General features: G+C 35.6%; 1 protein-coding gene across 1 annotated transcript in view; it reads left to right on the top strand.

Moving 5' to 3' along the window:
• LOC131065147 (probable inactive ATP-dependent zinc metalloprotease FTSHI 2, chloroplastic) overlaps window positions 1-26,348 on the top strand; it is a 193,644-nt gene that overhangs the window by 49,394 nt on the left and 117,902 nt on the right. The window contains exons 3-4 of the mRNA XM_057999587.2: window positions 975-1,076; window positions 1,175-1,339. Coding sequence (XP_057855570.2) covers window positions 975-1,076; window positions 1,175-1,339 — 267 coding nt within the window. The remainder of the gene's footprint in view (window positions 1-974; window positions 1,077-1,174; window positions 1,340-26,348) is intronic.

Genomic DNA, 26,348 nt, shown 5'->3' with positions numbered 1-26,348 from the left:
CCTTATCCTTTTTGAGCAGCTTTGCAAACTATTTTATTTAATTGGATACTCAGCTACATTAGAGAATAGTAGAATAGAAAGAACCCTTGCCTCTGAAAATTGACTAAACAGTAAATGGTAAAACATGGAACAAAGGAAATAATTACTTTTGGTAGAGTAGTAGCATATCAGGGTTCTGAGTTCTAAACTCTTTTGGTTGGAGAGCCAAAACCATCAAAGGGAATGTTGTAGTGGACATGATAAAAAATTCTCATTCTAGTGATAGGAGCTATCGATAGACATAGGACTACGTATTGCACTTTTCTGTGGCGAATTGATGTCTTGTAGCTGTTTCTAAGATAAATTCAAGTGTGTTGGAAATTCGATCCACACTCAGAAAAAATAGAATTTGTGAGAGGCATGTAGATCAGTGATAGAGCACATATGCATGCTCATGGAAGGTCCTAGGTTTGAGTCCATGCCGATCCATGTGTTTCAACATTGCATCAGAGTCAGGCTAGTTAAGTTCAAGCTGGTGCATGGCTTTGGGTGGGGGAAGGAAGGTGTCTGAATTTCAATCAACTCTCCCACACTCCAAAAAAAAGTACCATTGATAGGGCAAAAGTTCAGTGGTAGAGCACCCAGCATTTCAATTGAAGGTCCTAAGTTTGACATATTGCAGGTTCATGCTTTTCAACAAATGGATGGGCTATGGTTTGTATTTTTGTTTTCTTGTCCTTCTGAGCATCTTTGCAAAATAATTTAATTTATTTGCATGTTGCTATCTCAAAAATATAAGGAAAATGTCATGGGTATTGTTTAAAATGATTTGTACGAGTGATTGAAGGTTATTTATTTTAGTCAATTTCAATTCCTTGGTTGGCCAAATTGTTATTTTGATAATTTTCATGTAGAGGATAATTCACTCTAGGTGTATGAAAATTTAGTAAAATTCATTTGGAAGTACTCTTAACTGATCTGAATGTTCATTTTAGGCTCCTTCTGTTGTCTTCATTGATGAGCTGGATGCTGTTGGAAGAACTCGTGGTATCGTTAAAGGTTCTGGAGGACAAGAGCGTGATGCCACAGTCAATCAGGTTTTAAATGCATCCCTTTCCTAAGTAATGTATGCTAATGGAAAATTATAATATTTTGTTTTTGTGCAAAATTAATGCGACATCTGGTGCTACTGTAGCTTCTTACATGCTTGGATGGATTTGAAGGGAAAGGAGATGTGATTACTATTGCTGCCACCAACAGGCCAGATGTTCTTGATGCAGCACTAGTGAGACCTGGACGTTTTGATCGGAAAATTTATATCCCTAAGCCTTCATTGGAAGGCCGTATTGAGATTTTAAAGGCAAGAACTAATTTTTTGTTTTATATCAGATTTCATTTTCAAAATTTACATTCTCTTCTTCTTCTTTTGCTTGATGAGCAATTTCTAATTCACAACAGAAATCATAAGTTGTTTGATTTGAAGCTAGGTTAATAAACTTGCTGTCTTGTATTTGTTTGTTAGAAAATAGCTAAGTTGCTGATTTTTTTTTCTTGGATTTGGTATGGTTGTGTTATGTTATACTATATAGACATATGCTTGTCTTATAACCCTCCAAGGTATTTTACAGTATGTGGGTCCATGGAAATACCAAAAACAATTGTTTGCTTCTAGAATTAGATGGTGCAGTCTAGCATACTTTGCCTTCATGTTTGCAGATGTAATGTCATTTGATGAACTTGTCTTCTCCACGCTCAATTGGATGGAATTGTGTCTCAATTCCTTGAAGGTTTTCCCTTTCTTCATGGGGGCTTTGTTTCAATATCAACAATCCCATGTTTCCTAATGACTAGGACACTTCCAAGCAAGTGGCAATGAAGTAAAGCTCAAGCTGCTTAAGTCAAATTGGGCTTCTTTTCATCAACTTGTCTTTTGCAGGACTGAATATTGAAATTTACCACCCCTTAAAATGAAAGATCTGGAGCTGCAGTATTTGTTCCTTCCTTCTAGTTGTTTATTTGAATGGTCTTGACATTGTCATCTTCTTCTTCTTCTTCTCTTGCTTGATCAGTAATCACTAACTCACAACACGAACCTTAAGTTGTTCACTTTGAAACTTGGTTATTAAACTTGCTGCCTTGTATTTGTTTGTTAGAAAATAGTTATTTGTTTGTTAGAAAATAGTTAAGTTGCTGATTTTTTTTCCCTTGTGTTTGTTATGGCTGTGTTATGTTATACAATATATAATAATGCATATAATGTAAAAAGTATATAAAGTTTGGGTTAGGGTATTTGGGTTCATTTTGATTATGACCACACAAAAAACAATAAATATATACATGTGCAGCCTAAAAACAAGAATTAATTTTAGAATACCACATAACATGCACACAATAAACAAAAATCAGAATAAAAATTAAAAAAAAACCTACTTTGTCAATTTGTCAAATTGGAATGTCATGTTAAATAGTTATTATTCAATCTTAAAATAACAAAATTATCAATCAACATCATATGAGTCTTTATAACGATCATCATTATCATCATTGACATTAGACAATGTAGGCAGATTACAAGAACCAGAAGTAGTGCCACTAGCATTCACACTGAAAATGCATTGGCTATTTTACTCCTAAAAAAATGAATTTTTTCAGGCAACGGAAGCGTCCAAGTCAGCTTTCTTTAGCTCTATTTCACACAGCTTCATTGCCCATTCCTTGTAGGCATTTTCTGTATGTGAACAAGTGCCCAAGTTGGAATGCACATAAAATAATTCCGCTTACTGTTTTTGATGCTAATCAGTTGTGCTTTATTGAGTGGATAAAGGAGCATGTTCTCCAATTCCTCTCAGATGAAGATGAATTGACAACCTATTGAATCAAAGTTAGAGAGTTCGAGCTATAAGATTATAAATGAAACTTCAAACTTGAAAAAAAAAAAGTTTAAAATGAAAAAGGGATTCAAATTTAGATAGGTTTGAAATAAAAAATAAATTACTTGTAATAACACTTTGATCCAAAACGTAGATGTTGGAATTTTTAGCGATGGAGGTTCTTGCAATTGTGAGCTGCTTTTTATACTTGTCATAAAAAGTGGAAATACTTTGAGCATTGGAGTGTACAAAATAAATAAATTCATTTGTAACAACATTTTCCAACTTAGGATTAGGGTAGAGTCTAGCAAATGATAGCATATAGAATTCATTGACATTCTTATCTTTGTTTGGTGCAATTCTCCTTGGCAAAGAAGAGATCTTAGCGTTATATTTTCGTGTCAATGTAAAGGTAAAACATATGTAGTGGGGTGCTCATTTTGCTCCATAGCTCTACGAGAATTGTGTGCACTTATTTAAAAAAGTTTATCAAGATCTTGCTCATTCGTGTTTATGATGATGGTCAATGCCATTAGATACCTCTCTCAAGCATGACTTATAGATGTCAATGTAATAGAACTGGACTCAATAAAACGAAGAAGATATTCCATAAAATGTAGAGTATTATTTGTTTAATACTTGTTGCTCCCTTAGTGTTGGATTGCCTCCATATTGACTAAAGTTGGCTGACAACCATGCTAGAAAGAACCTACCATACCTTCAAAAGTTGTTTCAAGACTACTATGTTAGAGATGAAATGGTCTTAACAGTCTATTGAAAAAAAATAAAAGTATAGAATAAAACGTACTTATTTTCTGAAAATAAACTACTAAAATGAAACATAAATTGTATAGTTTCACTTAGTATCTTCAAATTTGAGAATGATCTGAATATTGCTTGTGACATGTTGTGGCTGTTGATGAGCATTTGAATCTCTTTAGCCTTGGCATACACTTGTTTGATCCATTTAATTTTGTTGCCAATCTTTTGTAGCATACATGTGAACAAGTGGATAGCACAAAGAGTCCAAAAGATGTATGAATAGTGTGCCTCAACTAACAAGCTATCTGCTCTGCGTTTTTTTGTGTTTTTTGTTTTTAAAGAAGGGGTAAATGCTTTTGACCCAGAGCTATGAACCTGTGAGGTCACAAATGGGGGATCTCATCCCCAATTAAATATTCAACAAAACCACTTCAATGGGGTTTGAAGCTTGATGGCAAGAACAACAACGACACGGCTTAACCATTACACCATGCCACTATTGGCTCTGCATTTCTGTGTTGTCAATTATGACTTGGACAACATTATCAGGTCTTAATTACTTAATGACCCTTATGAAGATGTCAGCAATAAATCCTGCATCCTTCACATACTTCTCACTATCCACAACTTCAAAAAATAGGGACATTGCAATCACATTTTCCAAAGGCCAATTTTTGACATATTTGCATCCATTTGAAATGATTGACACTCTTGTTTCTTTCCACAAATGTTCTTCTACAGGTTTCATTTACTTTGTCAATAAGGTGTTGGACACCTAAAAACTCAGTCCTTGTACCCTCTTGGAGCTCTCATGTCCCCTTTTCGGAAATAGTGCCACAAAGAAGACTTCAAGTCTGTTAATATTTCCGATAGGCTAAAGGGAAAAGCAAGGGAAATCAATTCTAATATTCTTTTAAGTTGGGCTGGGTAATTTTTAATTTAAGAAGTGACTTAAATGTTATTATAAATTTTTTTTGAACACATCAAAATAAAAATTATTATAAATACTAAAAATAATTTTTTTTTTCAAATACTGATTTGAGGGAAATATAATTGGGGACCCAATTTTGACAAGTATATAAAGAGGGTGCCCAAACTCTTTTTGGTATCAAGTTTCGTTTGATATTGTCATTGTAAGCTTTGGCATTTGAGTTTTGGCATCCAAGGATGGAAAATTTTGGCTGTTCGGAAGTATGGGAGGACGAAAACCCTCTTGGACTTCATTTTTGGTATTGGGGATGAAAACTGTCATTTCCTTCTAGGGCATCCTCACACGGGTTGCATTGAGCTAATTTTGGAGTGTTTGTGATGAGTTTCCACTGGGGCAGATTGTTTGCAGTAAAGTACTAAGGATGCCATTGTTGATTTATGTAATGTCCCCTTCTCTCCCATGAACACTTGAAGGGACGAGATTAACCCATTTTCACACTCCAGTGGGTTAATTTGGTGTAGGGAATGCGTTTTTGGCTTAAGGGGTTTTTATGAAGATTATTTTGATTATCTATTGACAACTTATTTTATGGGTTACTTTATTTGGTATATCAAACTTTATAAGGTGACTTTATAAAATAAGTTTATATTTTTTTAAAGGATGGGGATTTTAAAAAGGGCGATAAAGTCAGATTACTATGTTTCTCCTTGCTAGCCCTTGGTGGACCCCATATTTTGAGTTGGAATATATTTTATTAACCAAACTTTATGATTGGGTTTTTTTGTTGGGGCTGGAAACTATCGCACTCTTTATTTATTGAAGGAGTTCATTTTGAAAGGCACAGCTGGTTATTTTCAGGAAAAACGGATATTGAAGTTTTTCCCAAGGATGGAACCCCTTTGGGAGTGCGAAGCCTGGATGAAACCCTAGACTTCGTGAGGAGGTGGATTTATTCAGAGCCGCTACTGGGCTAACGCAGGGGTGTGATTCGTTGCAGAAGTCTATGGTGGGGCTGGTCGTGGAAGCCAGACATCACGAGGCAACCATTTGCTTCCAGTTCTGGCTGCCGTTTAAGTTTGGGCTGTGCTTGCAAAAATCCGTGGCTCCTTACTGCCACATATACCTGGGGTTTAAGCAGCGAATAGGAGAGTTGATGGTGTTTAAAGGTGAAGGCGATGAACAGGTATTTATGATGTCGCTGTGCAGTGCAGACGTGGTTTATACTTCCCCAAACAGAGCAGCAGACTTAATTGGGGCATATTATTCCATGTATCAGCTGAATTGAGCAGTTACCTCCTTGTTTATACTTCATAGGTCTGGTATCATCATATATAATCTACGTGAATGTCTAATTACTGGAATTGTATTTGCATAATTCTGTATTTGTAAAAAATTGCAAGCCTTAGTATTGAAACAGCCAAATTCGGCCATATAGGAAAACCATGTTTATGTGTAGTTATAAGGCAAATTGTCTGATACTATTTTTGCAAAATATCATACTTGTAATCAGAAATGTAATTTTTATGTGATATAATAGTCTGAAATATTTTCATCAGTGCTGTTCATGGATATAAATATGTCTGATAAGAGGCAATGTGTAGCGGTTTTCTAGTAGAAATAGTTGTACTTCTGTTTATACATCTTTCCCTTTTTATTCTGTATCCTGCATATGACATTTGGCAAGAAACTCAATCACAAACAGTCTACAAGCAATCAGAAAAGAACTCAAACCAGTCCTGCACACCAACCTTTGACGAAATGCCTATAAAAAAATTGAAATTTAAGGGCAGATTTGGAAGGGATCTTTACAATTTAAGAGTCTGGGGTACCATTGATCATTCACAGCCCTCGCTATCATTCACAGGAGTAACCACAGCTGTTATTGGAAATACTCTGGGCTGATTACAGATCAGCAAGCTAGGGCAATTGATATTTGCATGGGCACAGCTACTAGAGGAGATTCCAGAGGTTATAAATTGTCGATCGTAACTGTCTGCTGCTGTCCTACATCTTCCGGTGCTGCCATAGAGCAGTGGATTGGGATCTGAATCACTGTGCCTAGTGATAAGAAACTAACCACATCGTACCAAGATTTCAAGACTGCTGTTACTAGATTTCCAGGAGGACTACAGGCCATTGTAAAGGCTGATCACATTAGAAAGTGGTCAGGGTTTATGCATTTTCAGGTCTGCATGCAGGGTTTGGAAAAATCTGAAATCTCATAACTATTTGAGGCTGATTGCAGATCCGCCAGCATCAGAAAATTAAGGGAAAAATCTACACCAAAGAGCTGCCTGTAGATTGCAGCAGAAACTGGATAATACCATAAGGCATTCCTCATTTCAGGGGCTGATCCATACATCACAGCACTGCTTCATAAGGATCAATGGCTGATCTGTAGTTAATCCTCAGTGAATTTGACCTTTATCACATGTATTCTAAGATTTGTTTGTTTCAGCACCTAGGGTTTGCAATTAACCCTTATTTGGTGTAGTGCAATTCAGATCTACCGAAGGATGTTTTTTTGGAAAGTTGATTAAGGGTTTTGGAGAAATTGTTTTCATTTTCAGTTATTGTTCTGTTTGCTTGTTTCAAAAATATTAGAAAATTACAAAAAACAGAAAATTAAAAAAAATAAATATTTTAGACATTATAGGAGCCTCATTAATTTTCTTCACGGTTTATTGTCAATGTGGAGCTGGACACTGTTGAAATCCAAATCATTTGGATAGACTCATCTTACAATGTGTTGATCATAAATCTCTTAGCATTTATTTTGGAATGCCTTTTGTAATGGCGCCTTTATTCTCTTATTTGTAGCAGGCTCTGTTGACGTGGCTAAAATCGTATCGCTACAACTCTATACAGCCAACACAAAATAGAATTTACTAGCTGAGTATCCTATCATCTCTTGAAATAAGGAGATCCCTAATGCTGTTTAGATTGATCATTGGGGATGACCTCAATGTTTCGACTGTTAGATCATGACTGCAGGATAACTCAACGGTTTGATGTGTTTTGCTGGAAACACAAAGGGGATTTACGGTTAGGTAGAATCAGTCTTGTTCGTACGGGTTCCCTAAGACTCTACAGTTTTGATTCCATCAGATTTTATCTTTGACATGATGCTGTTATGGATTTGACTTTGATAAAATTAAAGGAAAAAGGAAAGGGAAAGAGAGAGAAAATATCTAATTAATCTACCTAAGATAGCGTATTCAGGAAAATAGACGGAAACCTTAAAACACCAGATTTAACATTATCAGCTAATAAAGCACAATGCTGTAAAATCTAGTACAATCTACGAAGGGAGTTGGATTTTCATGTTACTAAACATAAATGTAGAATCTGACATTCATTCATTTGATGTTTAACAACCGAACTAAGCATATAAATTGGATCAGAGTCAGACTAACCATGCAGGAGGAAATGGCAATCAGCCAATCCTTAATGGTATGAACACTAAGGTTTCTATCAAATATTATCCTAAAAATACTATTTGAAATCAAAATACATAACAGGAAAATTAAATGGTGAGTAAGGAGACCATGCCCTCACAAGGAAACCAGACAACTTTAATTTTCTTTAATTATGCATAAATTTCGCCAGAGTTTCAGCAACAATCTTAGACTTCTTACAAAATGAGGGAGAAACCATCCCTTATATAGATTTTCAAAAATGAATGAATGGCCAAGATCTAATCTTACAAGTGGCCCAGATTCATCCTACATAGTATGGTTGCCCATACCTATTAATAAGGAACAAAATATCCTCTACCAACTACCAACTAACTGATAACTACCCAACATAAAGTTGATCCCCAAAAAGTGCACTTGCACGGAGCTCAAAATCTGCAATGATTTTTGGTAGTTGCAAAGAAGTTTAACTTGGAAAAGTGCATTTGGAATTTAAAAGAAACAAATACGTTTTTAAGAAGGCACTTTTTCCTTTCTCGAGGCAGATTCTTTCACCAAAAATTCAATCTCCTCGCACAAGTACCCTTTCCAGATGCCCCGGTTTGCCACGTGCTATTTCCGAACATATTCTTGAAACCTCATGCAAATCGGGAACAATTCCTTACTAGAAGGAATAGGAGGATTACACATTTTGAATTGCGTGCCCTCCAGATGAGTGTCCACTATCTTCAGCGACTCACACCAATCTGATTGATGATCCTTAAAACGCAATATATCTGTGTGCAGCCTGCTGATGCATTCTATGTCTTCCGCAAAGTATGTAGTTTTATTATGTAGTTTTATCGGCCCTCAACCTGCCATTCCATCGTGACACTACATCATCATCTCCCATGCTATTGTTCCATTCAGTGACCAATGCCTTAAGGATATCTTCACCGGTGCTCTCAATACCAGACAAGTCCTCCTTGCACTCCTCTTGAGTTTTTCTGACGATGTCCGCCATGTCCATCTTCATGCAGATAATCCAATACCATTCCTTGAAAGTGTTGATGTCATGGGGATCTAGGATAGTATGCAGTGTGGGAATTTGAGTGTGAGTCTAGAAGAGAGCCCTCATGAGTGGTTGAGCCATGCCAATCGTCTCCTAGATTTTGGCATACTCTTTTTCTACCTCCACCATCTTTTGCCGGGTTGAATGTATTTTGCGTGTTACTTCAAATACATCATCGCTGATTCTCTTTCCTCTTGCCTTAATGCCCCGGATCCATTCTCTGAGTGTAACTGTGCCAGGATTCCTAAATTTTGCCTAAGTCTCAAATTTCGGCTGGAAGGGTTGATTCTCGACAGTTGAATGCTGATTATTTCCTGGGTGCTAAGTTTTCAAAATTAATTTGAATTTTTTACTTCGTATTTCAACCCTAGGTTAAACAACATGATCACTTTGCACAATTTAAACCATTTTGAAGAGAAAATTCCGACTTACCTGATAGTGAAAGGCTGTTCGATTGCTAAAGGTTGAGCCTTTGCGCGATTTTGGAATCCTCCTCCTGTCGGCCTATGAGATGAATGGCGCGATTCAGGGGTTTATCGGCCTTTTGATTTAAAATGCGCGATCTTCTTCCTCTCTCGGCTAGAATGGGGGCTTGGCGCGACTAACCCTCTCGTCTTACAAGCCGATAATGTGAGCCTCTTTCCTTTGATATTTGTGGCTAGAATGGGGGGGGGGGGGTTTAGAGAACTTAGACGCTTTTACCCTTTCAGCCTTCTAGTTTATTTGGTGGGATTTCGCGAACTTAGTCCTTTGTTTGCCCTTCAAAAATCGGGTATTTGAAGCAAAACGCGCGACTTCAGTGAAATTCGATGTCGGGTTTTCTCTGGCCCTAATCCGACATGGAAATGAAAGTTGCGATTTCGCTTTTGGTTTTCTTCGGGTTGATGAGAGAGATTGTGCGAATTTGAAGACTTGTCATTTTCGGCTTTGCGTGACTTTACCCCCTTTCTCGGCCCTTTAATTCATTTTGCAAGCCTTTGTTGATTTTCAGCCTTTTTGGACTTCTTGCATGATTTTGGAATTTGGAAGAGTTTTTTGGGCAAATAAAGACCTTTGTGTGATTTTGGATGATTTTAAGTTACATTTTAGACGACGTTCTCCCTACTTTCGGCCCCTAAGCTTATTTTGCAAGCTTTGTTGATTTTCAGCCCACGGGGCCTTTTTACAAACTTCATCTCCCAATTCGGCCTAGGAGGCCGATTTTCCAAATTTTCCTTGAATTTCGGCTTTAAAAGACATTTTTGTAACTTGCATTTTGGCCTTTTAGGCTGATTTTCCTTCTTGGGCTCTCATTTTGGCCTTTTAGGCCGAATTTAGCTTTTTAACAATTTTGAACTTTGCACTTCGGCTTAAAAAACCGATTTTGGAGTCTTTGTTTTGCATTTCGACCGTAGAGGCTGATTTTAAGCTCTTTAAGTTGTCTTCTCTTCGGGTTAAAGAGCGAATTTGAAAGCCCTTTCTTCCCCTAGGCCAAAAAGAGGCTTTTGTGAGAAATGTCTTGCTCACCTATCTCAATTGGCTTCAGGCTTGAATTTTGCCGATGAGCAATGTCGACTCGATAATATTTGTGATTTTGCCTCAGGCTCTTCATTCAACTTCCCTTTGCGAATAGAATCGCGATCATCTTTCAAGGTGCGAATTTCCCAGGACTTAGGACGTATCATCTTCTCAACGCTCAAACTCCTAACTGCTGCATCTTTTCCGCGAATCTACCTAGACCTCTTACTTGGGACCTCAGCGAGGACGCGACAAAAAACGAGAAAGGGGGGGGCCCTGTTGACGATGGGGAGTGTGTGCAAGGCACAACATGCTCCTCTTCATGCATGGCCAAAAATGGGTGGCTCTCTATCACAACTTTAGGAACATAAAGGGATGGGGAAATGAGGGGCTTCCTTGATCCTCTCTTTGCAAAAAAAGACTTGTTCTAATGGCAACTATTTTACTTGCTTTCTCTTACTATCTAATATAGTCCAACACTCTAGATGTTTGCATATGTGCGTGAATCCTTCTTGCTTGGGAAATCTTTGGTCCCTATGCCAAGAATACCACATAAATTTGCTTTTACTCGACTATATGAACTTGTATATTTGACACCATGCCTATCGTGAACCCATAAACATTTGCCACCATTTGGAACTTGTGGTATCATGTCAATATCTTTCCATAATAGCGAATAAGTGCCATTTCAAGTGGGGCTGGCCCACAAAGCTAGAATTATCTACCATTATAATCCCTATAGAAAGAAGTTTGGAAAACAACAACCCAAACAAAATATTCGAACACATTTAAATACTAAAGAATGAAAAACAAAGCAACAAAGTTTGTTTGTAGAAGAAAAAATGGTTAATAATTTAAAACATCTAACTTTAATCCAAGAATATTCCTCCATGATCTCCTTGGCATCAAATGGGCTCTTGCTCACACATTGAAATAGTCTTCCAATCTCTTTGTAACTTTCAATGGTCAATCTTCAGCTCTCCTATTTGTGCAATGACAAGCATGAATGAAAGTTCAACAAGTGTATGTGGTTTGTGTGTTTTGCATGTTTAGGTTATTTTTTGGTCAAATTTAGGGTTTCTTTTTTAAGTTGTCTTGTCAATTTTAGTGGTCAAAACTCAAAAGAGCAAAGAAATAGAAAAACCTAAAAAGGAAATAGAAAGAACACCTGAGTTCACTTGACAACATACTTGAGTGAACTTGGGTTTGAATTGTAGGGTTCTATTGGTATCCATTGAGAACCCAAACCAGTTATGTACTTGACTTGGGTGAATTGGTAACACTGAAATATTCAAATTCTGTACAAATAAAATCAAATACATATTGTTAGCATTTTAATTTTTCCCTTTCAGGGCAACACGAAACAAAATATATTGTTAGCATTTTAATTTGTTCCTCATAGGACAACATGAAACAAAACATATAGATTGAACCTTCCATTGAATTTGAAGGGGAAGCTCCCCTTTTAAGAGTGAATTAAAATCAAAATAAAACTAGAACTAGTGGGGTTTTTTTAAGCATGCAACACAAACGAAGTAAAACCTATGTTTTTTGTTCCCAACTTCCAAACAAGACGAGATTTTACAATTTTTGCTTAGTATAGAAACCTATACAATTAGCGAACACTAATTTATTTCAGCTAAAAATAGAAACTGATAAACCACAAGTACAACAAAAAGATGGAATTGGATTCAAAACATATGCTAAATATTCTGAACAAAGTAAGGAGATTTGCATACAAAGCTACAAAACTCAACTGAATAATTGCTGCAATATAAAGGCCACAATAACTATCAAGCAATAATCAACATATAAAATTGCTATATCATAAAATCACGTAAGAAAGCTTTGGACAACAATTTTAGCAGAAAGTAGGCATACCAAACCTCTATTGAAAATGAAGTGTCAATGAACCTTATTCATTCAAAATTTATTGCATGTGATTTGTTGAAAAAAAATAAAAAATGCTATAGTTGCACACTTAAATAGTTTGTTTGCACACAAAACAAGCCTTAAATACAAATTTATCCTCAGCAAAAATTCAAAATCAGAAATCTGAAAAATAGATTTTTGCTAGAAATATAGTCTCTATATATAAACCTTCTAGAAGATAATTGAAAAATATTTTATTAACAATAGATGCAATAAAACATAAAGTCAATACAAAAATAGAGATTATTAAAAGAGCTATTCTAGAACCCCACCTTATAGACCTAGCGCAACAATAGCAGTAGTAGCAACGTCCTTTGTATCCTGTACCTTCAAAAATTTGATAGCGAATCTTTGAACCTGTGATCTATCAGGCAGTGGGACTAAATGCATCTGAATAACATAAACATATAAGATGAAGCTGCTCTTTGTAATCAATGTATTAATCTTGGCCAAGTCCTCAACAGCTATATTGTTAACAGCTAATTTCTACGAGTGTGTCCAGACCTTTCTTTGAAATTCAGTGTATACTTCATCATGTTCAACTAGTGTGCCATCCTTGTCGACAAAAGTAAATGAAATAGAGGTCGCAAAGGAAGTAACTTGTTGTCTAATCTCATCCAAACTATCTCTTTGGTCTCCTGATCTGGCAATAGCCTCACCAAGATGCCGAACTAGAAGCTTATACTGTTATGACCAAGTAAATGTTTGGTTTTTGCAACATTCGCCACCATGCCCATCTCAACTTATTTTGAAGATCCAAGGGAATGAGCAGGGTTAAGCTTTTCTATGAAGTTTGCATTGGTGGAAACTCTACTCATCTTGTCATTCTCCATTTATGAAATCTCATGTCTTACAATTTTCAGTTTGGCAAACAAAGCTTGTAATCTAAAAAGAAATTTTGATCATTGTTGACAAATTGCAACAATCCACTTCTCCAGACTCTCTCCATGTGTAGCTAGTTTGTCTAATCACTTTTGCTGATCTGTGGAATGCAAAATCTGTAATATAAAACCTGCAAAGATTGGTATGGGCTAGAGGAGACTAGTGATGAATTCCTTGAGCTGTTTGTTTTTGGTTTTTATGAAAGCCCTATCCTCTCCATCCTTCCGGACACTTTTCCTAGGGTTTTTTCTAAACTATCTCAAAATCATCAACATGCCTTGGCACAATTGTTTCCATAAATCAGTCTGAACCATTCAGAATTCTGAATGCTCAACTTCCTGCATTGCTCTTCCTTCAGGATAATAAAATGACCTGTATTCTTATTCATCTAAAACAACTTCTCGGCCTCTATAGATTTGATTTCAAAATAATAGAGATAATTGCTGTAAAATCAATTTGATATGAAGGAACAAGCTTCCTCTTTCTGGTTACTTTAGAACTTACACAAATTGATGCTTTTCTTTCTTGCCCTTTTCTTCTGGGGGACTAGGAGAAGGAATAGTGGTAGTAGGGCTTGATTCGAGAAATTTAATTTAAGAATGAGAACAATACAGGGTGGATGGTTTTGTAGATGAGGTGGGGAAAGAATGAAAGGTGGAAATGAAACATATCTTGGACTATGATGTTGATCCAACATCCAAAGGTAGTGGTGAAGGAGACTGAATAGAAGCTGTCCTAGAAGAAGCAGAAACAAGAGAAGCAGTAGAAGCTTAAACTGGAATAGATGGCTTTCTCTGAGGCATTGGATTCAGCTGAAGGTGAGGACGAGATTTTATACTTTTCTTGGTTACAAAATTAACTTGGGAATTTCCTGAACTTCATTCAAAACACTTGTGGCTTGAAGAGCTTCACTTTCTTGTTCTTATTTACCACTACTGCAGACAGCAACTTTGGAATTTGGCACTATATTTGAGGAAGGTGAAAAAGGCATTATTTTAGTTTTAGAGTCTTTAAGGAAATTTGCGACCTCTTCACTTGTAAGAACCTCCTACTTCTATCCAGCACTGATTTGGTTCTTTTGGGGATAGAAGTACTCTCTCTGGTGAACCAATTGATATCTGCTGCTACAAATAATGGAAATAAAACTTCAGATTTTGAATTTGAAATATCTTTAGTCACTTTCTTAGTAATCAAGCTAACTGTCTGTTTTAGGGTCATATAACTGTACTAACTTCAGATTTTGAATTTGAAATATCTTTAGTCACTTTCTCAGTAATCAAGCTAACCATCTGTTTTAGGGTCATATAACCATAGTCCCTCCCCATCTCACGTTCATAATTGCAATTAGCCCAAAAGTCTTCTATTTTTGTGATTTGTTGAAATTTGATTCCCAATCCTTTAAGCAAGAGGTCTCTAGGATCATAGATGTACTTTTAATAGAAATGCCTAATATTAAAATTACACATTTTTTTGCATTTCCTTAGAATTAATGACAATCATAAATTTGTAAATGCCCAACTAAATAGGGAAACCAACTGTTTGCCTGTTCTGATCGCTCAACAAGAAGCGAATCTCAGAAATTCACCTACAGAACTCCATAAGAACGATCTGATTGCTGGGATACCTAGGGATCATGTAAGGAAAAGAAGTGAAGCTGAAAACCCTGATATAACTGAAATTAGGAAATGAATGATCAGATCCACCCACTCTGAAATTATTGTCCTGGCTTGCTTTGAAATATGAACATGGAGCTGCTCATACTACAAGTAAAGAAAGAGGCATTTACCCTATAATAGTATTTCAAGGATTCACTATGCCCCAAGTGTGAGAAATGCTTATAAATATAGGCAGTATTGAACAACAAAATAGGATGACATATTAGATATCTTAGTTTGCTGAAACTTTATCAATTGCCTATGAGGGCATTTATTGATCAAAGTTGTGCAATCTAGATAGATTTTTCCATTGCATATTGTCCTTATAACATAGATTTCCTCATTTCTGAGTTCTATATTACATTGATAAACAATTAGCTGTAAAGTCCCCTTTTTATAGCCTTCCCAGCATCTTTGGAAGCTCCAATTTCCTTGGTGAGTGCCAGCCTTTTTGGAATGGGTTCCTGATAGTGGCATTGTGTTTAGGAGATTAAGTTGAATCCATTGGTCCTTTTTAGGAGCAGTTTCGACTTTCCGGGTGCTTTCCACTCTTCTTTAAAAAGTATTCTAGTTTTGGAATGTTTCAATTTTTATTAAGTTGGATCTCGTGTGAGCTTCTAAGTATGTTGGCACATTTAGATTTCACTGTCAGACTATTTTCTTTGGTTGGATGCACAGAAATTAAGTAATTAATTAAATGTTGAGTTGTCGAAAAAAGCAAAAGTGAAAAGACAACTTATGTTAATTATTTAATTGGAAATTATTAAGTCACTTCTATGGAGCAAAAAGAATTATTATTTTTAAAAAGATTTTATGTTTTAATTTCCGAAAAGTTCGACAGGGGGTTATTAAAGGAGGTTATGGAGACTAATTTTATTCATTTTTGGCACTTGATATTCTTTTGGAACCCCAATTATGGACCTTGAGCAGGTTTAGTCAACAACCATAGGACAAAAACCCCATGACAAAGATTGGTTTCAAGAGTAAGAGATCTTCCCTAGCCAATATGGCATGATTTATTTAGAGTCCTGATTTGTGTGGAAATGAAGCAATAGAGGTTGCCAAACAGATTGTTGTATCTTTTAGATTTGCAGTTACTAATTAATTGGAGATTTGTGAACAAATAATAAATTTAAAAAGTGTTGTGTGCACACTGTGTGTGCATGTGAGTGAAAAGAGCAAAAAAATATCATGGATGTGTGTGCCATTGAAAAACAGATAAAAAACTTGCTGTGTGGTGTGTGCTGGTGAGAAAACAAATAAAAAATCCATATTTTATATTGCTGGTTATCCCAAGTCGTACCACTTGAAGCACTCCAAAAGGGGCAGTACCATATTATTTATCAAGAAGGATGGAGCGATAAACATAGAAAGGCATTGAAGCCTTGGCGAATCCCTAACTCAGTCCCATAATCAAACGACTCAAACCTATGGTCTGTGCAGCTCATAAAAAGAGGTTGCAAATATAATAAGATTTTTGTAGTAGTCTTTATGCTTGCCTTGCAACCTAGGCATTAGCCATACCATTCTTGGATAGCCACACCACTTTCAAGGAAGATATTTTCTTGGAAACTTAAGAAAGGTCAACAAGTGAAATAATAATATTTTCAGTTATATGATATGAGCTGTGTGATATTTCTGTGTTCACGGTTTTCTACAACAGCACATATATTTGTCGAGTAATATTTGATGTGTACATTTTCTTGGTATTTAATTGAATAAAGAATGTTATTAGCATCTGTATATGAGAATTAGTTCTGTGGTGATTGTTTATGCTACTGTGTCAAAATATGACTACTTGCAATCTATTTGATGAAATATCTATGGGAGTTTGATGAACAACGCTATGATTCTATATTGGATTTATGGTTTGGAATTTTAGGAGCAGAAACTCTCAGTGTTTGTGCTCAGAAATATTCCATATCGTGTTACAAGCAAAGTGTTTGAGGAAATGCTTATGTATCATAAACTGTGAAAAAGCTGGTTTTCTTGCCAACTTGGTAGTGAATGCTTATTGCAGATCAAATTTAGTGGCTGATTGTGGTCAACAGTTGTATATCAGATCTCCGTGTCTCTGAGTTTCAACAGGCACTCATCATTCAAGGTATTGTCAAACATTGTGAATCATGGCCTCATGTAATGAAGAAGAGTTGGAAAAGAAACTTTATAAAGCAAGTAAGAGACTCAAACACTCACCACAATCAAAGGATGATCTTCTTTGCATTTTGAAAGAAGTAGAGATTTTCTTATTCATGATAGATTAGCTAGATTCTGTTTTAATGCCATCAATGAATTCATTGGTTAAACCAACACTCATGAGTTGTCTAGAGGAAGAGGTAAGACTTGCACTTAGTTTCTGTGTTAATCAAATTATGAGAATGGCAGCTACATAGGAACTTTATACTTGTAGTATTATGAAGGAGATATTTCAGTTGATTGTAGAAAGTTTCCAAGGTGTGGGTGATATGAGCAGTCCATCTTTGGCTAGAAGGATATAATCCTAGAAATTGTTGCAAAATTCAGATTTTGTGTTATTATGTTGGATCTTGATTGTAAAGATCTTATTATTAAAATGTTTCAACATCTCTTGGTGTTGTAAATGAGACTCGTTTGAAAAATGTCATATTTATGCAGACAATCATGTTCCTGGTTATTAATTGGAGTGATGATAACTCTCCACCTTTCCTTTCTCTATTGGCTGTTTTGAGGCAAGCCTACTTCTTTAGCTGCACATGAATTGGTTAACAGTGTTGTTAGACAATGTTTGCAGAAATTGGTGCCATACTTATCAGTTGATAGGATAGAGGAAGAAGAATCGTATGATTCATCTGCAAGAGGACATGAAGAGGAGAATGTTCCTGAAGAAGAAGATTGTTAGACTGCCATTCCAGCGGTTTTAGTAGAGGAACGTGGTGATTTTGAACCTGCAAAAAAATTTGAAACCAACAACTATTGATATAGGACAGCAGGAAAATTGGTTTAAATCAAAGAATGGAATAACTTCCAATCCATAGATAATCCCCATTTTGACATGGATGTAGAGTTAACATTTGATAATCCACTTTTTGTGATGCATATTGACAACAATTGGGAAGAACATCAGGAGTATAACTCATGGGATTAGAAGAACAGTTTTCTTATGATGGGTTGTTTCCTATTTTGGATCACAATTACTTGGATCATCATGGCATGATGGTAGACTGTGTAGGATCGCCACAAGGAGATGGACACTATCATGATTTAGAGATGGGTTGTGTGGATGACATTATTTCCAGTGTTGAAGCTTCGAACATCACCAAACACTCTCTAGATAAGTTCACATGAATATCAGAGTAGTGCAGCATAATCATGGTGGGGCTAATTCATTGTTTATTTATACATGAGATCACCAACCAAGTATATTGGAGAGTAGTGATCTACCATGAAGGATTATGGGTCACAATTTCAATCTTGGTGCTGCTATCATCATTCAAATCAGCCATTGCATGAGTTCATTTGCATGCATATAGCTGGATTGGCAAGATAGGCATCATTTGACAAGTGAGGGAGTTAGACTCTATAGGCATCAGAGGGTGGTTCTTGTAAGAACCCTGCTGGTTCTAACTCTCCTGAAATACTATTGCTGTTGTGTTTTTGGATTTTCAAGGTTTTTGAACAATTTTAAAGCTGAAAATAACACATGTGCCAGGCAAGAATTGCACATAAAACTAAATAGAAATAAAATTGAGAGCAACTGCAACTATATTATGAATGAGATAACTGCTACAATAAATCCTACTGCTAATTGCATACTCGTAGGTCCTTAGCTTATTTTAAATGAAGAATTCTGGTGTTTGCCAGCCAAAACTGAGAAACTGACCAAAATTGCCGTACAAGTCTAGAATGCAATTTCTCCAAGCCAGAAAGTAGACAAATCAACCTATCAGAGCTAGGCATAGGGGAATGTGCCACCAAACTGCAAAAAAGGGAGGCATTTTAGCCTCCAGTAAAAAACGCCCTATGTGGGACCCCACGTGCGAAGATGGAATGGTACGGCCGGCAAGGAAACTTGTACGACTGGTTATTGAATTGATGCAATGCTGCTAATGAGGCATCTAACCTGTAATGCCTCCTTCCTTATTCCAATTCTGCAAATAACTAACACAATTAACCTTTGATGAAGCACATAAAGACTTCTGAATGAAGCCCTCTCAGTTTGCAATAGTTCAGCTGATCTTTCACAGCCTCAGATCACAGATCCATGAAGAATGAACGTTCTTCAATAACAAACCCTTTGAAATCCTTGTCACAGAAAATCCACAAAGAAATAATCAAGCGATGCCAAATAATCAATAATGAGTTTGAATTGCCTTCGAATTCCTTATAACCCTCAAATGGCGTGATTTTCACTAAGTATGCCCAAATGCATTTTAAATACATAAAAATGTATTTAATTAACTTTGTATAGTTTGATAGTCAACTTGGGCACCCAAAATCATTTAAGCGATTTAATAGAAATCACTTTATAATATTAAGTGGCTTTTTAATTTAATAAAGTCACTTTATGACTTTATAATAACCATATAAGTTAATTAAATAACTTAGCCACTAGAATTTTAATATCTCCTTCATTATTCAGTCTTTTGACGTGCCGTTTGAAGCTGGAGTCAATACCGAATAACCCCCATGTGTCCAGGTGCCCTGACTAAAAATAGCACAACTGCTAGATTGACATACTATAAATAGTAAGTCCCTCAACTAAGCCCACACACTAACTGTTGAGGCCTTGGAACTGAACCCAAGACTGAATTGAAGAAGTGGAACTGCTACTGAGACCCTCTATCCAGAATGTTAGCCTACGAGAGTCCAAAATAATAGGCTAACCCATCAGTCATAGAAACTGACTAGAGTGGGGACATCACAGTTCTCAATTTCAAATCTTTTTTTCTTCACATTTCTAGCCCGTTCCAGTCTTTCCTGGCAGCCACAGATGGATTTTTAGATTCATTATGGAAGAGTTTCCAGCTTATCACCATTATTGATGTTAGTGGTTTAAACTTGGAATGAATACAAGGCAACATAATTTTGCATGTTTATGTCCATCATTCAGAGACTCTTGGAATGGAAACAATGGGAACTTTCATAGATCTTCTAGTTCATATCAAAGTGCGCAATGGAAGCATGGTAGAGCCAAGCAAATTTTTAAAGAGTTTGCTGAATTCTTGCAAAAGATTGATTTTCTTTTAGCAATCAGAGTGAAGGAGGCTTCATTTGCCGGTATGATGCAACATGACACATCAATGAAGAGGAGTCACAAACCTCCTAGATTGATTCGGGATCAAACAGTATTTGAGTTGTCATTGCTTGAGGACAAGCAATCTGGGAGAGGAGTGATGTAATGCCCCCTTTTATAGCTTTTGCAACATCTTTGGAAGCTTCAACGTTTTTGGTGAGTGCCAGCCTTTTTGGAATGGTTTATTGATAGTGGCATTGTGTTCAAGAGATCAAGTTGAATGTGTTGGTTCTTTCTAGGATCAGTTTTGACATTTAGGGTGTTTTTCACACTTCTTGGGGAAGTTCGCTATTTTTAGAAAGTACCAATTTTTATTAAGTTGGATCTCTAGTGAACTTCTAAATATGTTGGCGCATTCTGAATTCACCTTCGGTTTATTTTTGTATTTTTTGCTACTTTGGGCAAATGGATGGAAAAACAATTAAAATATCAAATAACTAGTATTTAAGTTGTCAAAAGGTGAATTAAAAGATAACTTATTTTGATTATTTATGAAGTTCAATTTTAAGTGACTAAAGTGTTAGAAAAGTAAATATTTAAATAAAGTCGCTTATTTGGAGCTGAAGTTTTATTATTAAAAAGTAATTTAAAATTTTAATTTTCAGAAAGTTCCGAAAGTGCTTATAAAAGGGAAATTGGAGAAGTAAGTCATTCTGAATATTTTATCAAACATTCTTTTCTTTGTGAGGTTGAACGTTATTCATCTCTTCCATCTTAGAAGAAACTCTAAGGTAAGATTTGTTTTGGTGGTGAAAGATTACTCCATAGACAATACTATGTGACTCTTTCAGGGTTATAGTGTGTGCAAAAAAGATTAAGAGGTAGATCCATTCTGGATTCACATATGTGCTAAAGGTTCGAAGACTTGGATTTTGTGCTGAGAAGAATATATTTCCAGATATATTCATATGCGGAGGTTTGTGCATAGAAGAATATATTTCTAGATTTATTAATATGCTGAGGTTTGTGCTGAGAGGATTAGATCAACTGAAAATTTGCTTCAAATAACAAATTTGTGACCGAGTTACTTAAGTTATCCATACTAGTTTTAAGGAGTTTTTGGGAAGCACAAATGATATTGCCGGTTTGTTTGGTGGAGTCCTAAAGTTAATAGGACTGTCATAATCCTTGCACCAGCTTTGAGGAGTATTTGGGTTGGGTTTTGAAAAGTTACACAGCTTACAAAAAAAAGTAAAGTTTGATAAATTGAGGACTCTTGGTTAGATGCTACAGTCAAACAACAGAAAACTAGACTTTGATAAGAGTCCTAACGCTGTTAGGAGACTAACTTTCCTAGCCACCAGCTTTAGGACATTTTAATAAAGGTTAAGAAAAGTGTCATAGCCTTTTTTGAAGAAGTGTTTGAGTTTCCTTGGACTTTTTGTTATTGGTGTGTTGGCCAAGTGTTTGTGAAGATGCCACTCATTTACTCAATGCATGACTACGGTTTTTGAATATACCTACGATTGGCAATGTTAAGTGCAACTATTTTTTCCGTTAAACTCAGAATTATTGATTGGTACAGTATTCCACCAACTGTTTGAGGAAATCTTGATAGGGACTTACGAGAAAATATAGGAAATAAGCTAATGGCCACAAATTTGCTTACGTGCGGGAAAGGGATATTACATAAATTGGCTTTTATAATCTTACTCTGATCTTCATGGTGTTATTATCTAAGGAGATAAAGGAACTACTTCAGAAAACCTCTTCTGCAGTACAAGACTATATCATTGTCAATGCTTAGAGAATAGAGAGGTTCACTAGGTTGTCAGAATTAGTAGCCACAGAAATTCATGAGACTAATGAGAACTCAGAAAGAAGCTGAGGAGAAAATAAGAGACATCTGGTAGTAAATTCAACAGTGATTTTTGGACTAAAAAGGTGTAAAGCCAAGGTGGCAAAAACACTGTGATATTGTTTCTTCATATTTCATTATTGTATTTTAGTATTGGTGGCCGTTTTATTTTAATACCTTGCAGTTATATAACTAATGGTGAGTTGTTGCCAACCAAGAAACTTATTTATATTTTGATGGAAGTGTTGTCATTGATGTCAAGAAGGCAAGAAGACAATGTTTGTCATTGATGCCAAGAGTTGAAATATTGTTGTAGTTGTCAATATACAGTGATAAGTCTAAGACAAAACAGTTTTATTGATGCCTCGAGAAAGCTACTTCTATTATCTTTATAATTGAGATTGATACAATTGGAACTCTTATAATACCCGAGGAGTCAAATTCTATGATACTCAAGGAAAAGAATCATTCATTGAACCCGCCAAGACAAAACAGTTTGGAGTACAAGCAAAGACTACAGAAGGTTTTGATTGCATATTAAAAGGAATGGATGACATTCGTGAATCATGCAAAGGTGTATGGAATAAACAAATGAGGTTAATATGTTTATATGGCAGCAATTGGCAATCACTATGTTGTGCTAATATTAAAGACAACAATTATCAGTGACAACAATCAGCAAAAAGCAACAAAAAACAGAATATCTATAAAGATCATCCATGGATAATAAAAAATGGAGTTCATAACATATTAAATACAGACTATTCAAGAAGAAGAATAATGCAATGAAAAGGTTAATGCTTGAGCAGATCTAGTATAGAAAAGAAGTGCATTGAAGAGGACTCATTAGCAGATTTTTGAAGGATTCATGTGCAGTCTTATGAAGAAGAATAAGTGAAAATTGAGAAGCTTATTGTAAAGAATTTCATAAGAGATTGATACTAGTTTTATGGCGAATTTAAAGTCATCATAATAGCAGATTTAAGGAAGAATTTATAGCAGATATGAGAAAGACTTTACAGCAGATTTGTGAAGAAGAGAATATACAATTGAGAAAGGAATATAGGCAGATTTGAAAAGATCAAATTGTCCATCATCTGTTGTGGTAGCAACATTCAAAAGGTGGAAACAAAATTCAGAATTGGGAGTTGGTGCTTCCAGTGGGTTGGTGCTCACAAACAGTGTTAGGGGTTGGTGCCTACAAGCATTGTAAAAGAAGAAATTTATAAAAGCATTAATTTGCCGTGGTTTTCTCCCGTAAGGGTTTCCTTGTGTTCTACTTGTGTTCATATTAGTTAAATCACATATGAATGTTGGTATGCAATGAATATGTTAATGAGATAAGTTATATGCTTGTGATTGAAGTTGAAAAAGTTTAAATTGGTTGTTATACTGATTCACCCCCCCTCTTAGTATAACCATGTGCTCTTCATATTGTTCATCCACTCAGTGCTAGGGGTTGGAAGTTATCATTAGAAACTTTCTTCCATAATTTTTGCTTTCTTTTCAGACCAATAGCAAAAGGATATAGTCTCACTGAAATTGAGATTTAGATTTTACAATGAATGCTCATGAATTAGTGAACATTTGATTTGATGTTTATTTTATTCCCTGGCTATTTTTTCCTTATATATGGTGTTATGTTTTGAAATAGACGGATTTTAAATGTTTGTGTTTGGGCAGTGCGTGTTAATGATGGCTCTGGAATCTGAAACAAAATTCAGTGTCTTGGGAAGGTTGTTTTTGTAAATATTAATTAAAATATCATTCTCCCTTATCTTTTGTCTCTTCTATTGTCTTCATAAATTTAAGAGTTGATTGTAATGGACTAGTGTAACAATAATAGTTTCTTATTTTGTGGAGTGTTTATTTTAAAATTTTTTTGGTATTGTAATAATTCATAGGAGAGTTTTGGACAATTCATGTGTTGGTGACCTAGGCAGGTCCCTAAAATGAGAGGAATTCTGATCCCTTAAACGTGATGTGCCAAAAAACCTTATCAACAATACGTACTCCTGTTCTACTTGGCTGAAGAGGAACACACAACCTGTTGAGATTTGAGACAAAGGGAGTACAATATCTAGAATTATAGTTGCCAAAGAAAAACAAGAGAATTAGAAAACTGAAAACAGATACCTATGATAGAACATGGATGGCAAGATTTTGTTGGTAAATAGCTTGTTGGCCGTGGAGGTACCATCATGTATGAGTGTCCTTGTACTTATCTCGAAGAGCTCTACGATTGTGGCTCGATGAAACAATAAATTTTCCAAATTCGTTTGACTATATCCTCTACATTTGGATTTGGGAAAAGTAGTGAATGTTGTTTTGTGCTTGTCATTAACTTCAACATCTTTGTGTGCTGGCAAACTGCATGGCAATAAGGTATCTTAGTGCCAAAATTTTGAGGGGTCAAAGAAAATGCTAGGAGGCATAGAGGGAGGTCATCTTGTTCCACAATTCAATTGTAATTTTTTTTTCACCTGCTTAAAAAATGTTTCAAAGGGGTTTTGCTCCCTTCCTGTTACTATGCACCCTTTTTTTTTCCTTATGAGTTAATGTTGACATATATCTTGCCCAAACATGGCTCATTCATATCAGCAAAACTGGTCATACTCATAATGGGCTCAGGGAAACTCAACACATATTCCACACCAGCCCACTAATTATCAACTGAGACCAATGATTTGATCTTTTGGGCCTTCCCTATATTGGATTACTTTGATATACTGCTAATATTGTTGATTACCATAGAACCCAATGTTTCTTACGTCTTCACAAGTTGTCTTATGATGATTAGATTAGGTGAGGCGAGTTGATATCAACAACTTAATATAGTGTGAAAAAATAAAACAAATTATTAAAGATTTTCTAAAATACAATTACTTCATTAAAATAATTTAAGTTCAAATAGCGAAGTAGATGATTTGAAATGAAAAATGTAGATAAATTTTTTTAAAACAGAAGATATCAAAAAATAAAAAAAATAAAGTAAGTTTCATAAAGCCACTCTCAACAACTTCACGTTCAAGGAGGACTTAAAGATGGCTTGTGACATATGATAATTAGTCACAAACATTTGAATCTCATCAACCTTAGTGTAGAATTGTTTCATCCTATTTATCTCTGTCCCAAGCTTTTGTATCACCAAATTGAGTGTGTGAAGGGAACATTTTGTTGAAATTGTTTGCACTTATCTTGCCTCAATCAGCAACCTTTGGATACTCTTGATTTATGTCTAGATAAATTAGTGAGAGTGTTCCTCTTTTGGTTATTACTAAAAGAGCATCCCAACTCTCCCAAAAGTTCAAGAAAGTGTGGATCTGATTGTTATAACATCTAGAACCTTCTTCTAGACCAGAATTTAGTTGAACGTTACTAGATGTCTTGAGCTACTAGAGTTTTACTAGTCTTGGATGTTAGGAGAGGCTCTAGGGGGAGTACTTGAAGTCTTCCTAGGATTGTCTTGTGCGACCCTCCTCAACTGTGGACAGGCCTGCTTGGACACATTTGTGGTGATGGGAGATGATTCTTTTTGATCCTTATTACAAACATGTGACTATTGTTGGATTCGTACTTGTTCTACATAAGCTCCATATTTCTTTGAGGAATAATTCCCTCATTGGGCTATTTATACTCAATATATGCCCTATGGCTCCATGTTTAACCACTTTAGGTTTAACTGTTCTTGCTTCATTCACCTTATGCATGTTTTGTTTAGTTACCTTTCATAACCTTGGGTCTTTTTACCCTAATTGTTCCCTTCTATAAATGATTCTATTTTTTAAGTCTCATTTTCCTGTTTTGGTCATTTTTGGATGTTAATATAATTACTTTCCTTACTGTACTATAAAAGATTAGCAGCTCACCCTTTGTTTGTCTTCTGCATTTTTCATGCTTGTCTTATTTTTCTTTCTGGTACTCACTCTCTCCATAAAGCTTGCTACACAAGGATTAGATTATAATTGGAATGGATAGAGAGTTACATTTCTTCATACCCTGGACCTTAAGTAGACCAACACATACCTGCAGATTTTTCCATTGATGCTCCTATTCTGTTTAGACAGATGTCAATTATGGAATCCTTGATAAAAGCTATAGTATCTATTAGTGTTTTAGGTGATTAGAGTCTATACATTTTTACATTTTACATTTCCATTTCATGAGCTTCTTTGTTACTTTACCTATCTACAGTTACATAGTGGTCTTTTTACACTTAAGCTATATTGATCTCAATCATAGTTCATAGACTTGGACTCGGAGAATACTTGGCAAGCCAAAATATCCAACTTGGAGAGTACTT

This window comes from Cryptomeria japonica, chromosome 1, assembly GCF_030272615.1.
Source record: "Cryptomeria japonica chromosome 1, Sugi_1.0, whole genome shotgun sequence".
NCBI classification, from domain to species: Eukaryota; Viridiplantae; Streptophyta; class Pinopsida; order Cupressales; family Cupressaceae; genus Cryptomeria; species Cryptomeria japonica.
Note: the sequence above shows the minus strand (reverse complement) of the source record. Positions and strands in the feature narration are given on the sequence as shown.